At 45.7% G+C, this 14,419-nt stretch overlaps 1 protein-coding gene across 9 annotated transcripts in view; it reads left to right on the top strand.

Moving 5' to 3' along the window:
- dysf (dysferlin, limb girdle muscular dystrophy 2B (autosomal recessive)) overlaps nucleotides 1-14,419 on the top strand; it is a 210,889-nt gene that overhangs the window by 158,570 nt on the left and 37,900 nt on the right. For 6 of the 9 annotated variants that reach the window (XM_071379261.1, XM_071379260.1, XM_071379258.1 and 3 more), the window contains one exon: nucleotides 7,596-7,652. The exons of the other annotated variants lie outside the window; for them this stretch is intronic. In XM_071379261.1, the coding sequence (XP_071235362.1) occupies nucleotides 7,596-7,652 (57 nt within the window). The remainder of the gene's footprint in view (nucleotides 1-7,595; nucleotides 7,653-14,419) is intronic. 9 annotated transcript variants of the gene reach the window in all.

Below are 14,419 nucleotides of genomic sequence, written 5' to 3'. Positions count from 1 at the left end.
GGGGGGGGCTCTACAGCGTGTAGGGGGGGGGCTCTACAGTGTGTAGGGGGGGGGCTCTACAGTGTGTATGGGGGGGCTCTACAGCGTGTAGGGGGGGGGGGGCTCTACAGCGTGTAGGGGGGGGGGGCTCTACAGCGTGTAGGGGGGGGGCTCTACAGTGTGTAGGGGGGGGCTCTACAGCGTGTAGGGGGGGGGGGCTCTACAGTGTGTAGGGGGGGGCTCTACAGTGTGTAGGGGGGGGCTCTACAGTGTGTATGGGGGGGCTCTACAGCGTGTAGGGGGGGGGTTCTACAGCGTGTAGGGGGGGGGCTCTACAGTGTGTAGGGGGGGCTCTACAGTGTGTAGGGGGGGGCTCTACAGCGTGTAGGGGGGGGGGCTCTACAGCGTGTAGGGGGGGGGGCTCTACAGCGTGTAGGGGGGGGGCTCTACAGCGTGTAGGGGGGGGGGGCTCTACAGCGTGTAGGGGGGGGGGGCTCTACAGCGTGTAGGGGGGGGCTCTACAGTGTGTAGGGGGGGGGGCTCTACAGTGTGTATGGGGGGGCTCTACAGCGTGTAGGGGGGGGGGCTCTACAGCGTGTAGGGGGGGGGGGCTCTACAGCGTGTAGGGGGGGGGCTCTACAGTGTGTAGGGGGGGGCTCTACAGCGTGTAGGGGGGGGGGGGCTCTACAGTGTGTAGGGGGGGGCTCTACAGTGTGTAGGGGGGGGGCTCTACAGTGTGTAGGGGGGGGCTCTACAGCGTGTAGGGAGGGGGGCTCTACAGTGTGTAGGGGGGGGGGCTCTACAGTGTGTAGGGGGGGGGGCTCTACAGTGTGTAGGGGGGGGGCTCTACAGTGTGTAGGGGGGGGGCTCTACAGTGTGTAGGGGGGGGGCTCTACAGTGTGTAGGGGGGGGCTCTACAGTGTGTAGGGGGGGCTCTACAGTGTGTAGGGGGGGGCTCTACAGTGTGTAGGGGGGGGCTCTACAGTGTGTAGGGGGGGGGCTCTACAGTGTGTAGGGGGGGGGACTCTACAGTGTGTAGGGGGGGGGGCTCTACAGTGTGTAGGGGGGGGGCTCTACAGTGTGTAGGGGGGGGGGCTCTACAGTGTGTAGGGGGGGGGGGCTCTACAGTGTGTAGGGGGGGGGCTCTACAGTGTGTAGGGGGGGGCTCTACAGTGTGTAGGGGGGGGCTCTACAGTGTGTAGGGGGGGGGGCTCTACAGTGTGTATGTGCAGACTTAAACTAAGAGCCATGGTGCCGTAGGGTTTCTCACCAAGGGACCGTTTTCATAGGACAAAAATGCACTGTCATCAAACTCTGGCTTTGGGGTTTTGGGACAAAAAAAGTTTTTACTTCTGTGTGTGTTTTTGTATGATGCATCGTTCCAATGCTCAGTTCTACCAACATTTGATTAATTTTTTTTACAAAAAAGACCTAGAAATGATGCGTAGGATAGTACACACGCACACGCACACGCACACACACACACACACACACACACACACACACACACACACACACACACACACACACACACACACACACACACACACACACACACACACACACACACACTGACTAACACACACACACACACTCACACACACACACACACACACACACACACACACACACACACACACACACACACACACACACACACACACACACACACACACACACACACACACACACTGACTAACATACACACACTGACTAACATACACACACACTCACATACACTCTCTCACACACACACACACACACACACACACACACACACACACACACACACACACACACACACACACACACACACACACACACACACACACACACACACTCACTTACTCACTTACTCCTGGGAGTACAGGAAGCAGGGAAAGCAAGAACATGTGATGCTACTGTTTGGAAAATTAGTTCTAAGCTGGACTGTGTGTGGGTGTGTTTAAGTATACTAGAGGGGACCAGACATCCCATTGGAAAAGTAAACAAACATTTGACCAACTGGAGACATTAGTCCCCACAATGTCACATGCTATTTCTAAGGGGTTTAAGGTTAGGAGATAGGGTTAGGAGATAGTCAGGTTTAGGGTTAGGAGATAGGGTTAGGTTTAGGGTTAAATAATAGGGTTAGGAGATAGTCAGGTTTAGGGTTAGGAGATAGGGTTAGGTTTAGGGTTAAATAATAGGGTTAGGAGATAGTCGGGTTTAGGGTTAGGAGATAGGGTTAGGTTTAGGGTTAAATAATAGTGTTAGGAGATAGGGTTAGGTTTAGGGTTAAATAATAGGGTTAGGAGATAGGGTTAGGTTTAGGGTTAAATAATAGGGTTAGGAGATAGGGTTAGGTTTAGGGTTAAATAATAGGGTTAGGAGATAGGGTTAGGTTTAGGGTTAAATAATAGGGTTAGGAGATAGGGTTAGGTTTAGGGTTAAATAATAGGGTTAGGAGATAGGGTTAGGTTTAGGGTTAAATAATAGGGTTAGGAGATAGGGTTAGGTTTAGGGTTAAATAATAGGGTTAAGAGATATGGTTAGGAGATAGGGTTGGGTTTAGGGTTGAGAGATATGGTTAGGAGATAGGGTTAGGAGATAGGGTTGGGTTTAGGGTTAAGAGATATGGTTAGGAGATAGGGTTGGGTTTAGGGTTAGGAGATAGGGTTAAGAGAAAGGGCTAGGAGATAGGGTTAGGAAATAGGGTTAGGTTTAGGGTTAGAAATTAGGGTTAGGAGATAGTTAGGTTTAGGGTTAGGAGATAGGGTTAGGAGATAGTCAGGTTTAGGGTTAGGAGATAGGGTTAGGTTTAGGGTTAAATAATAGGGTTAGGAGATAGGGTTAGGTTTAGGGTTAAATAATAGGGTTAAGAGATATGGTTAGGAGATAGGGTTGGGTTTAGGGTTGAGAGATATGGTTAGGAGATAGGGTTAGGAGATAGGGTTGGGTTTAGGGTTAAGAGATATGGTTAGGAGATAGGGTTGGGTTTAGGGTTAGGAGATAGGGTTAAGAGAAAGGGCTAGGAGATAGGGTTAGGAAATAGGGTTAGGTTTAGGGTTAGAAATTAGGGTTAGGAGATAGTTAGGTTTAGGGTTAGGAGATAGGGTTAGGAGATAGTCAGGTTTAGGGTTAGGAGATAGGGTTAGGTTTAGGGTTAAATAATAGTGTTAGGAGATAGGGTTAGGTTTAGGGTTAAATAATAGGGTTAGGAGATAGGGTTAGGTTTAGGGTTAAATAATAGGGTTAGGAGATAGGGTTAGGTTTAGGGTTAAATAATAGGGTTAGGAGATAGGGTTAGGTTTAGGGTTAAATAATAGGGTTAGGAGATAGGGTTAGGTTTAGGGTTAAATAATAGGGTTAGGAGATAGGGTTAGGTTTAGGGTTAAATAATAGGGTTAGGAGATAGGGTTAGGTTTAGGGTTAAATAATAGGGTTAAGAGATATGGTTAGGAGATAGGGTTGGGTTTAGGGTTGAGAGATATGGTTAGGAGATAGGGTTAGGAGATAGGGTTGGGTTTAGGGTTAAGAGATATGGTTAGGAGATAGGGTTGGGTTTAGGGTTAGGAGATAGGGTTAAGAGAAAGGGCTAGGAGATAGGGTTAGGAAATAGGGTTAGGTTTAGGGTTAGAAATTAGGGTTAGGAGATAGTTAGGTTTAGGGTTAGGAGATAGGGTTAGGAGATAGTCAGGTTTAGGGTTAGGATATAGGGTTAGGATATAGGGTTAGGATATAGGGTTAGGAGATAGGGTTAGGATTTAGGGTTAGGAGATAGGGTTAGGATATAGGGTTAGGAGATAGTTAGATTTAGGGTTAGGAGATAGTTAGGTTTAGGGTTAGGAGATAGTTAGGTTTAGGGTTAGGAGATAGTTAGGTTTAGGGTTAGGAGATATAGGTTTAGGGTTAGGAGATAGGTTTAGGTGATAGAGTTAGAAGATAGAATTCGATTTAGAGTTAGTAGATAGGGTTAGGAGAAAGGATTGGGTTTAGGGTTAGGAGCTAGGGTTGGGTGATATGGTTAGGCGATAGGGTTAAGAGATAGGGTTAGGTGATAAGGATAATAGATATGGTTAGGAGATAGGGTTAGGGGATAAGGATAATAGATATGGTTAGGAGATAGGGTTAGGGTTAGGAGATAGGGTTCAGAGATAGGGTTAGGCGATAGGGTTAGGAGATAGGGTTAGGACATAGGGTTAGGAAATAGGGTTAGGAAATAGGGTTAGGTTTACGGTTAAGAGATAGGGTTAGGGTTAGTAGATAAGGTTTAGGGTTAGGAGACAGGGTAAGGAGACAGGGTTAGGAGACAGGGTTAGGAGACAGGGTTAGGAGACAGGGTTAGGAGACAGGGTTAGGTTTAGGGTTAGGAGATGTGGTTAGGAGACAGGGTTAGGAAATAAGATTAGGAGATAGGGTTAAGGTTAGGTTTTCGGGTTGGGGTTTGGGTTAGGTTTCGGGTTTAGGGAAAATATGATTTTGAGTAGGACTGAATCTTGTGTCCCTACAAGGTTAGTTATACAATACTGTGGGTGTGTCAGGCCTGGAATTTCGTGAATTTAGGGGCAAGGCCATTTGGCCTTCAAGAGGTACTTAATCTGCTAGGGCACCAAGGCCGTCTGCCAGGGCACAAAGGCTAACTGCTAGGGCACCAAGGCCATCTGCTTGGGCACCAAGGCCATCTGCTTGGGCACCAAGGCCATCTGCTAGGGCACCAAGGCCATCTGCTAGGGCACCAAGGCCATCTGCTAGGGCACCAAGGCTATCTGCTAGGGCACCAAGGCTATCTGCTAGGGCACGAAGGCCATCTGCTAGGGCACGAAGGCTATCTGCTAGGGCACCAAGGCCATCTGCTTGGGCACGAAGGCCACGAAGGCCATTCTGAGTTTATGCCTAACCCTAACCCTAAAAATGTGGCACTTAATTCCTAAACTTAACCTGATACACTTTGAAATTTGATGTGTAGAACAACTTCGAAATGTGACATTCGAGAAACATTGACAACCCATGTTAACAACCCGTATTAACAACCCATACTAACAACCCATGTTAACAACATTTGCGCTTATAGCCTACTGCCATGTGTACACTGCTGCTCTTATAAGGTGAAGAAATAGCCTAATAGTTTATCAACATTTTAAGCTAAATGTTCTGATCTGTTGCATCAGCCTTTTGCAGATCGTTACTCATCTTGTCGGCTGACGGAAACTAAATGTGGACAGTTCTTCTAACATCTTCAATGTGCGGCTCGGGGAATTCGATAAGAGGGACCCACGTGCAGTTTGAGTCCCCGATGTGTCCGTCTTCACTTGTAGCCTACTTCTTAGCTGAGATGCCTGTGAGAAGGACCCGATCATGTGACGTGCATTGGCTAATAAGAATTTAGAAATGTGAGAGTGAGTCATGTGAGTGAGAGGTGTATCGGAGCACAACGATTGGAAGCCGGGAGAAGGGAATTATAATTATATTCAGCCCAAAGGGCACAATGGCCACTTTGGCAGATTGTTTTTATGGGGCATTACAGCCAAATAAGGGGGGCGTCGATGCCGCCGGAATACCCGAAGCCTTGTGTGTGTGTTTCTGTGAAGGGGGGGACATTAATTGTCTCTTATCCTTGTTGGCCTTAGATAGCAGGTGGAGTCTCTTTACTGTGGGTGGAGTCTCTCTACAGTGGGTGGAGTCTCTTTACAGTGGGTGGAGTCTCTCTACAGTGGGTGGAGTCACTTTGCAGTGGGTGGAGTCTCTCTACAGTGGATGGAGTCTCTTTAGAGTGGGTGGAGTCTCTTTACAGGGGGTGGGAGTCTCTACAGTGGGTGGGAGTCTCTTTACAGTGGGTGGAGTCACTTTACAGTGGGTGGAGTCTCTTTACAGTGGGTAGAGTCACTAAACAGTGGCTGGAGTCTCTCTACAGTGGGTGGAGTCTCTCTACAGTGGGTGGAGTCTCTCTAAAGTGGCTGGGGTCTCTCTACAGTGGGTGGAGTCTATCTACAGTGGGTGGAGTCTCTCTACAGTGGGTGGAGTCTCTCTACAGTGGTTGGAGTCTCTCTACAGTGGGTGGAGTCTCTTTAGAGTGGGTGGAGTCTCTTTACAGTGGGTGGGAGTCTCTTTACAGTGGGTGGGAGTCTTTTTACAGTGGGTGGAGTCTCTTTAGAGTGGGTGGAGTCTCTTTACAGTGGGTGGGAGTCTCTTTACAGTGGGTGGGAGTCTCTTTACAGTGGGTGGAGTCACTTTACAGTGGGTGGAGTCTCTTTACAGTGGGTAGAGTCACTAAACAGTGGCTGGAGTCTCTCTACAGTGGGTGGAGTCTCTCTACAGTGGGCGGAGTCTCTCTAAAGTGGCTGGGGTCTCTCTACAGTGGTTGGTATCTCTACAGTGGGTGGAGTCTCTCTACAGTGGGTGGAGTCTCTCTACAGTGGTTGGAGTCTCTCTACAGTGGTTGGGGTCTCTTTACAGTGGGTGGAGTCTCTTTACAGTGGGTGGAGTCTCTCTACAGTGGCTGGAGTCTCTACAGTGGGTGGAGTCTCTTTACAGTGGGTGGAGTCTCTTTACAGTGGGTGGAGTCTCTCTACAGTGGGTGGAGTCTCTCTACAGTGGGTGGAGTCTCTCTACAGTGGGTGGAGTCTCTCTACAGTGGGTGGAGTCTCTCTACAGTGGCTGGGGTCTCTCTACAGTGGGTGGAGTCTCTCTACAGTGGGTGGAGTCTCTCTACAGTGGGTGGGGTCTCTCTACAGTGGGTGGAATCTCTCTACAGTGGGTGGAGTCTCTCTACAGTGGGTGGAGTCTCTCTACAGTGGGTGGAGTCTCTCTACAGTGGGTGGAGTCTCTCTACAGTGGGTGGAGTCTCTCACACTACGCTTGCAGTGGTTTTCCAGGGTAGTCACCATGAGAAAAGTGTCTTACAGACTGTTGGAGAGTAGGGAAAATGGGTGGTGGAGTATATTGAGGCATCCTGGGAGGGTGATAGGGTTGTTGAGGGTGTGAGGGTCTTGAGGGTGGCGTGAGGGTCGCCTGAGTGTGTCATTTTACTGTTCACTTGGCTCTTTGTGTGTTTTGTTTGTAAGAAACCAACAACAATACTAATATAGGTCTCCTTTTCTGTCATGATTCCACGATTACACCCACATGGGCTGGACAACAAAACTAGCAATGCCCTGATTTCATTCCCAATGTTCTCATCTTCACAACTGCATCACGTAAACACTTTTCATGCTAAAAACCATTTAATGTGCTGTTGTCATGTTTTAATCAGGGTTGTGTTTCTCCGTCTGCTGCTGTCATGATGCATCTCTAGGAACACCCAACAATCTCTCTCAATGTTATCAATGTTTAAACACTAAATCTCTTTGTCTGTCCGATTACGATAATGTATAGATCCTGTATTTGTTGTAGACGTGTTTTGGGTGTTCTCTTAGAGGACTGACTGACTGTGATCATCCATTGAATGTCTATTCTATTCTCAGTGTGTGTGGTCTAAATGTATGTGAATGCTATAGATTCATTTGCCTTGTCAGAATACTGTATACAGTGCAGGCTAACTTTGACAAATTCTGTTTTACTTGTCGTCAAAGGTGAATGCTGTGGTCTAACCCTAATCTGCTTAGTGCTAACACTAGTTTGTGTGGTTGTGGTTGTAGTTTACAGACGGAACCAATTCTGAAATTATTAACATCTCTGGCTCCTCCAGCCAGCATGTACGTATGAGTTTCCTCTCTCCATCTCTCTCTATCCCTCTCTTCTTCTCTCCATCCCTCTCTTCTTCTCTCTATCCCTCTCTACCCTCTCTTCTTCTCTCTATCCCTCTCTACCCCTCTCTCTATCCCTCTCTACCCCTCTCTCTATCCCTCTCTACCCCTCTCTCTATCCCTCTCTATCCCTCTCTACCCCTCTCTCTATCCCTCTCTACCCCTCTCTACCCCTCTCTTCTTCTCTCTACCCTCTCTACCCCTCTCTCTATCCCTCTCTACCCTCTCTACCCCTCTCTTCTTCTCTCTATCCCTCTCTCTATCCCTCTCTACCCCTCTCTTCTTCTCTCTACCCTCTCTACCCCTCTCTCTATCCCTCTCTACCCTCTCTACCCCTCTCTTCTTCTCTCTATCCCTCTCTACCCCTCTCTCTACCCCTCTCTATCCCTCTCTATCCCTCTCTACCCTCTCTACCCCTCTCTACCCTCTCTACCCCTCTCTACCCTCTCTATCCCTCTCTACCCTCTCTTTTTCTCTCTACCCCTCTCTACCCCTCTCTCTCCCTCTACCCCTCTCTCTATCCCTCTCAACCCTCTCTATCCCTCTCTATCCCTCTCTACCCTCTCTTCTTCTCTCTATCCCTCTCTATCCCTCTCTATCCCTCTCTACCCTCTCTTCTTCTCTCTATCCCTCTCTACCCCTCTCTCTATCCCTCTCTACCCCTCTCTCTATCCCTCTCTACCCTCTCTTCTTCTCTCTATCCCTCTCTACCCCTCTCTCTATCCCTCTCTACCCTCTCTTCTTCTCTCTATCCCTCTCTACCCCTCTCTCTATCCCTCTCTACCCCTCTCTCTATCCCTCTCTACCCCTCTCTCTATCCCTCTCTACCCTCTCTTCTTCTCTCTATCCCTCTCCATCCCTCTCTCTATCCCTCTCTACCCCTCTCTACCCCTCTCTATCCCTCTCTCTATCCCTCTCTACCCCTCTCTACCCCTCTCTATCCCTCTCTATCCCTCTCTCTATCCCTCTCTATCCCTCTCTATCCCTCTCTCTATCCCTCTCTATCCCTCTCTATCCCTCTCTACCCTCTCTTCTTCTCTCTATCCCTCTCTACCCCTCTCTCTATCCCTCTCTACCCCTCTCTCTATCCCTCTCTACCCTCTCTTCTTCTCTCTATCCCTCTCCATCCCTCTCTCTATCCCTCTCTACCCCTCTCTACCCCTCTCTATCCCTCTCTCTACCCCTCTCTACCCCTCTCTACCCCTCTCTATCCCTCTCTATCCCTCTCTCTATCCCTCTCTATCCCTCTCTATCCCTCTCTACCCTCTCTTCTTCTCTCTATCCCTCTCTACCCCTTTCTACCTTCTCTCCATCCCTCTCTTCTTCTCTCTATCTCTCTCTACTCCTCTCTTCTTCTCTCTATCTCTCTCTACTCCTCTCTTCTTCTCTCTATCTCTCTCTACCCTCTCTTCTTCTCTCCATCCCTCTCTACCCCTCTCTTCTTCTCTTTACCCCTCTCTCCATCCCTCTCTACCCCTCTCTTCTTCTCTCTACCCCTCTCTCCATCTCTCTCTATCTTTCTCTTCTTCTCTCTATCCCTCTCTCCATCCTTCTCTATCATTCTCTCCATCCCTCTACTCCTCTCTTCTTCTCTTCATCCCTCTCTACCCTTCTCTCCATCCCTCTCTACCCCTCTCCTCTTCTCTCCATCCCTCTCTTCTTCTCTCTATCCCTCTCTATCCTTCTCTCCATCCCTCTCTACCCCTCTCTCCTTCACTCCATCCCCTTTCTATCATTCTCTCCATCCTCTCTATCCCTCTCCATCCCTCTCTATCCATCTCTCCATCCTCTCTATCCATCTCTCCATCCCTCTATATCCTTCTCTCCATCCCTATCTATCCCTCTCTTCTCCCTCATACCTCTCTACCCTCCTCTTCATCTCTCATCCCTCTTTCCATCCCTCTCTGCCCCTCTCTTCTTCTCTCGCTCCCTCTCCATTCCTCTCTCATCCCTCTCTTCTTCGCTCTACCCCGCTCTTCTTCTCTCATCCCTCTCTCCATCCCTCTCTATCCTTCTCTTCTTCTCTGCTCTTCTTCTCTCTATCCCTCTCTTCTTCTCTCCTCTCTCCCTCTCATCTTCTCTCAGAACCCTTTCCTCTCTCTCAATAAATCACTTAACTACGTATTGTCTTGTGCTTATTCCTATTCGGACAGAATAAGTATGGTTCTTGTGTGTCGTAATGAAAAGGCCTTCACTGTGGCTGTTTTTTGATCATGTGATTCTTATTGACAACTAATGCATGTTTTCAATCTCTGAAATCCTCCTTTTTCACATTGAAGGTATGAAACAACTTGTTGACTGTGTGTTCACAATGGCAACACGTTGCGTAGTATTTCATAGGAACAGGAACTGTCTTAGGTCACTGTCAGTGTGACTGTGTGAGTGTGTATGTTGGGGTGACTGTGTGACTGTGTGTGAGTGTGTATGTTGGGGTGTCAGTGTGACTGTGTGTGAGTGTGTATGTTGGGGTGACTGTGTGACTGTGTGCGAGTGTGTATGTTGGGGTGACTGTGTGACTGTGTGTGAGTGTGTATGTTGGGGTGTCAGTGTGACTGTGTGCGAGTGTGTATGTTGGGGTGTCAGTGTGAGTGTGTATGTTGGGGTGTCAGTGTGAGTGTGTATGTTGGGGTGTTAGTGTGACTGTGTGTGAGTGTGTATGTTGCGGTGTCAGTGTGACTGTGTGTGAGTGTGTATGTTGGGGTGTCAGTGTGACTGTGTGTGAGTGTGTATGTTGGGGTGTCAGTGTGAGTGTGTATGTTGGGGTGTCAGTGTACGTACAGTACCAGTCCAAAGTTTGGAAACACCTACTCATTCAAGGGTTTTTCTTTATTGAAAAAAAACTATTTTCTACATTGTTGATTAATAGTGAAGACATCAAAACTATGAAATAACACATGTGGAATCGTGTAGTAACCAAAAAAGTGTTAAACAAGTAAAAATATAATTTATATTTGAGATTCTTCAAGGTAGCCACCCTTTGCTACAGTTGCCATAGCAAGCGATGATGCAGCCAGTCAAGATTCTCTCAATGGTGCCAAATCTTTACAGCCTCCTGAGGTGGAAGAGGCATTGCCGTGCCCTCTTCACAAAAGTGTGGGTGTGTGTGGACAATGTCTTCCTCTGTGTCTACAACACTCAGGAATACTCTCGACCTGCTCCACTGCAGCCCCATTGACGTGGATGGGGGGGGGGGGGGGGGGCTAGGATTAGCTTGATCTAGGATTAGTTTACACTCCCCCTAAACCATTGAAAGAGGAGAGGACAACTCCCTTAAAACTGACCTTGGATCAGTGTCCAGCAGGGTTGGCCTCAATTCACAATTTGGGAATTGACTCGTATTCAAGTCATGATGTACAATTTGAATGTAATTACCCACACCCCACAAGATGTAGAATTTGGATTTAATTACCCACACCCCACAAGATGTAGAATTTGGATTTAATTACCCACACCCCACAAGATGTAGAATTTGGATTTAATTACCCACACCCCACAAGATGTAGAATTTGGATTTAATTACCCACACCCCACAAGATGTAGAATTTGGATTTAATTACCCACACCCCACAAGATGTAGAATTTGGATTTAATTACCCACACCCCACAAGATGTAGAATTTGGATTTAATTACCCACACCCCACAAGATGTAGAATTTGGATTTAATTACCCACACCCCACAAGATGTAGAATTTGGATTTAATTACCCACACCCCACAAGATGTAGAATTTGGATTTAATTACCCACACCCCACAAGATGTACAATTTGGATTTAATTACCCACACCCCACAAGATGTAGAATTTGGATTTAATTACCCACACCCCACAAGATGTACAAGTAAAATGTAATTCAGTGCAATTCAAAGAAATTCCAGAGAGTTTAATTGAATCTGACAGGTTACACTTCCAGATACTAAATGGAAACAACGTTCATATATTATTTGAACCTTTTTAGTACTGAGAACAGACCATTGTATTTCCATTTAATATGTTTGGCTTCTTTTTGAAGGCCCTCAAGGTCAACTTGAGGGTTAAACCAATGCATTCTGTCTAATGTAGTATTTTCCCCATATTGAACAAAATATAATAACTTAGAATATTTGCATTCAGGTTTTGTTTTCCTTGATCATTAATTTTAAGAGTTTGAAAACGTTTTTTTTTTCAACAATACGTATATAACAACATGTTTAATGTTTTGTAGATGTATATTTGTTTAGACGATACAATAATATGGAATAGAAGAGGAATTTGAATTTAATTTAACTTCACTGAATTCAATTATTTTGCCTTTACTTCAAATTCGAATTGCAATTCTGTATCCTGTTTACTACTTTTAATAGAAATTCAAGAATAGAATTAGAATTTCAGACATTCTCAATTCCATTCACAGACCCAGGATCAGATGACTCTCCCTGTCCTAACTGTAACCAATAGAGTTAACATCACACAACTGGCCTTAGATCACTGTATAGGGAACAACTTAATCCTGACTCTCTGTATCTCCTCAGATATTCTCCCTTCACTACCAGCTAGATGGGTTTTACCCAGGCCTTTAATCCAGACTCTCTGTCTCTCCTCAGATATTCTCCGTTCACTTCCAGCTAGATGGGTTTTCCATCTTACCCAGGCCTTTAAACATGATATCCTAAAGCTGTTACATCTTAAGGAGAGTGAACTCTGCACCAGTGTGTGGTTTAGAGTGAAGAGGAATGTTGGTCAAAGTTCTGGATCCTCCTCTCAGTGAAGCAAGACTCCAATACATGTACAACTAAATTCAACTTTCTTTCTTTCCTTCTACCCGTCTTTTCTTGTCACTTATTTTTTTTTGGGGGGGTAATCTCAGTTAGTCAGGTCCATAATTTTTGACAGCTTTGATAAAGATGAGCAAAAATGACTGTATAAAATAAAAACAAATACTGAGATATATTGTGTGCAAACACCATGAATGTAACGTTCAAATGCAATAAGGGTTCCAACGGGAAACGCTGACAAACACTTTGGTCCCTACCCTGTCATGGCAAAACAACTGTTACGTTCCCCAGCAAGATAACCAAGATAACCAAATAATGCCGCTCAAACAAAAGTGGGAACAAACAAAGAGTCTCTGACAGCAACCGAAATAAAACTCGTGGTGTTTTAGGAGGGGTTCTGATGGGGGTGATAACGCTCATGGGGGTGTCCACTGGAAAGTTGCCTAGCAACAACAACTGGGACCTAAAAGAGACCCACTGTGAGCGCCCACTAAGAGGAAAACAAAAGAAAAACCCACACCAAACTTAAAGACAGGAAGCAAACCAAAATTATGGAGCTAAAACAAAAACAGGGAAGATCAGATAAAGGAATGTTTTTCTCGAAATCCAATAGGGAGCACCAACTAGGAGTTGACCCTCCACATCTCTCAAGACAACTGGGAGCACTGGGCCAGACGCTCTTAAATAACCTTTCACGAGCCTCTACCCCGGGTCCGGGATCACCCCCCACCCCCCCACACACTGATTAGCATAGCTAGCATAGCTTCACAAGTAGATAGTAGCATCTAAATATCATTAAATCACAAGTCCAAGACACCAGATGAAAGATACAGATCTTGTGAATAAACCCATCATTTCTGTTTTTTAAAATGTTTTACAGGGAAGACACAATATGTAAATCTATTAGCTAACCACGTTAGCAAAAGACACCACTTTTTTTACTCCACCAGTTTTTTACTCCATCAGTAGCTATCACAAATTCGGCCAAATAAAGATATAAATAGCCACTAACCAAGAAAAAACCTCATCAGATGACAGTCTGATAACATATTTATGGTATAGGATAGGTTTTGTTAGAAAAAAGTGCATATTTCAGGTAGAAATCACAGTTTACAATTGCACCGACCATCACAACTCGACTAGAATTACTACAGAGAGCAACGTGTATGACCAATTTACTCATCATAAAACATTTCATAAAAATAGACAAAGCATAGCAATGGAAAGACCCAGATCTTGTGATTTCAGACAATATTTCAGATTTTCTAAGCGTTTTACAGCGAAAACACAATAAATCGATAAGTTAGCATACCACATGTGCAAACGTTACCAGAGCATCGATTCAAGCCAAAGAGAGCTATAACGTAATCATCGCCAAAATATATTAATTTTTTCACTAACCTTCTCAGAATTCTTCCGATGACACTCCTGTAACATAATTTTACAACATACATATAGAGTTTGTTCGAAAATGTGCATATTTAGCCATACAAAACCGTGGTTATACAATGAAAATAGTAGCAAATCAAGCCTCAAAATGTCGGACGTCATCTTTCAGAGTGATCTAGTTTAATCGAAAGCTAATCATATACTTGACTAAAAAATACAGGGTTGACAGGAATCGAAAGACAAATTAGTTCTTAATGCAACCGCTGATTTACATTTCTAAAATTATCCTTACTGTGCAATACAGGGTTCGCCAAGTGAAGCGATAACAAACAAAATGGCGGATTATGCGTTTAAAATATTTCGACAGAACAACGATTTATCATATTAAATATTTCTTACTATGAGGTGATTTTCCATCAGATTCTTGGGCAATGTATCCTTTCTTGGGTCTAATCTTCTTTTGGTCGATAGATGTCCTCTGTCCTTCGAAATGTCCACTAACATCGACCGAGACCCCGAAACGTGCCCAAAGCTTCAAAGTGCACGACAAAGAAATTCCTAAAAATTGCACTAAAC

Source organism: Salvelinus alpinus, chromosome 31 (genome assembly GCF_045679555.1).
Source record: "Salvelinus alpinus chromosome 31, SLU_Salpinus.1, whole genome shotgun sequence".
In the NCBI taxonomy this organism is placed as follows: Eukaryota; Metazoa; Chordata; class Actinopteri; order Salmoniformes; family Salmonidae; genus Salvelinus; species Salvelinus alpinus.
Note: the sequence above shows the minus strand (reverse complement) of the source record. Positions and strands in the feature narration are given on the sequence as shown.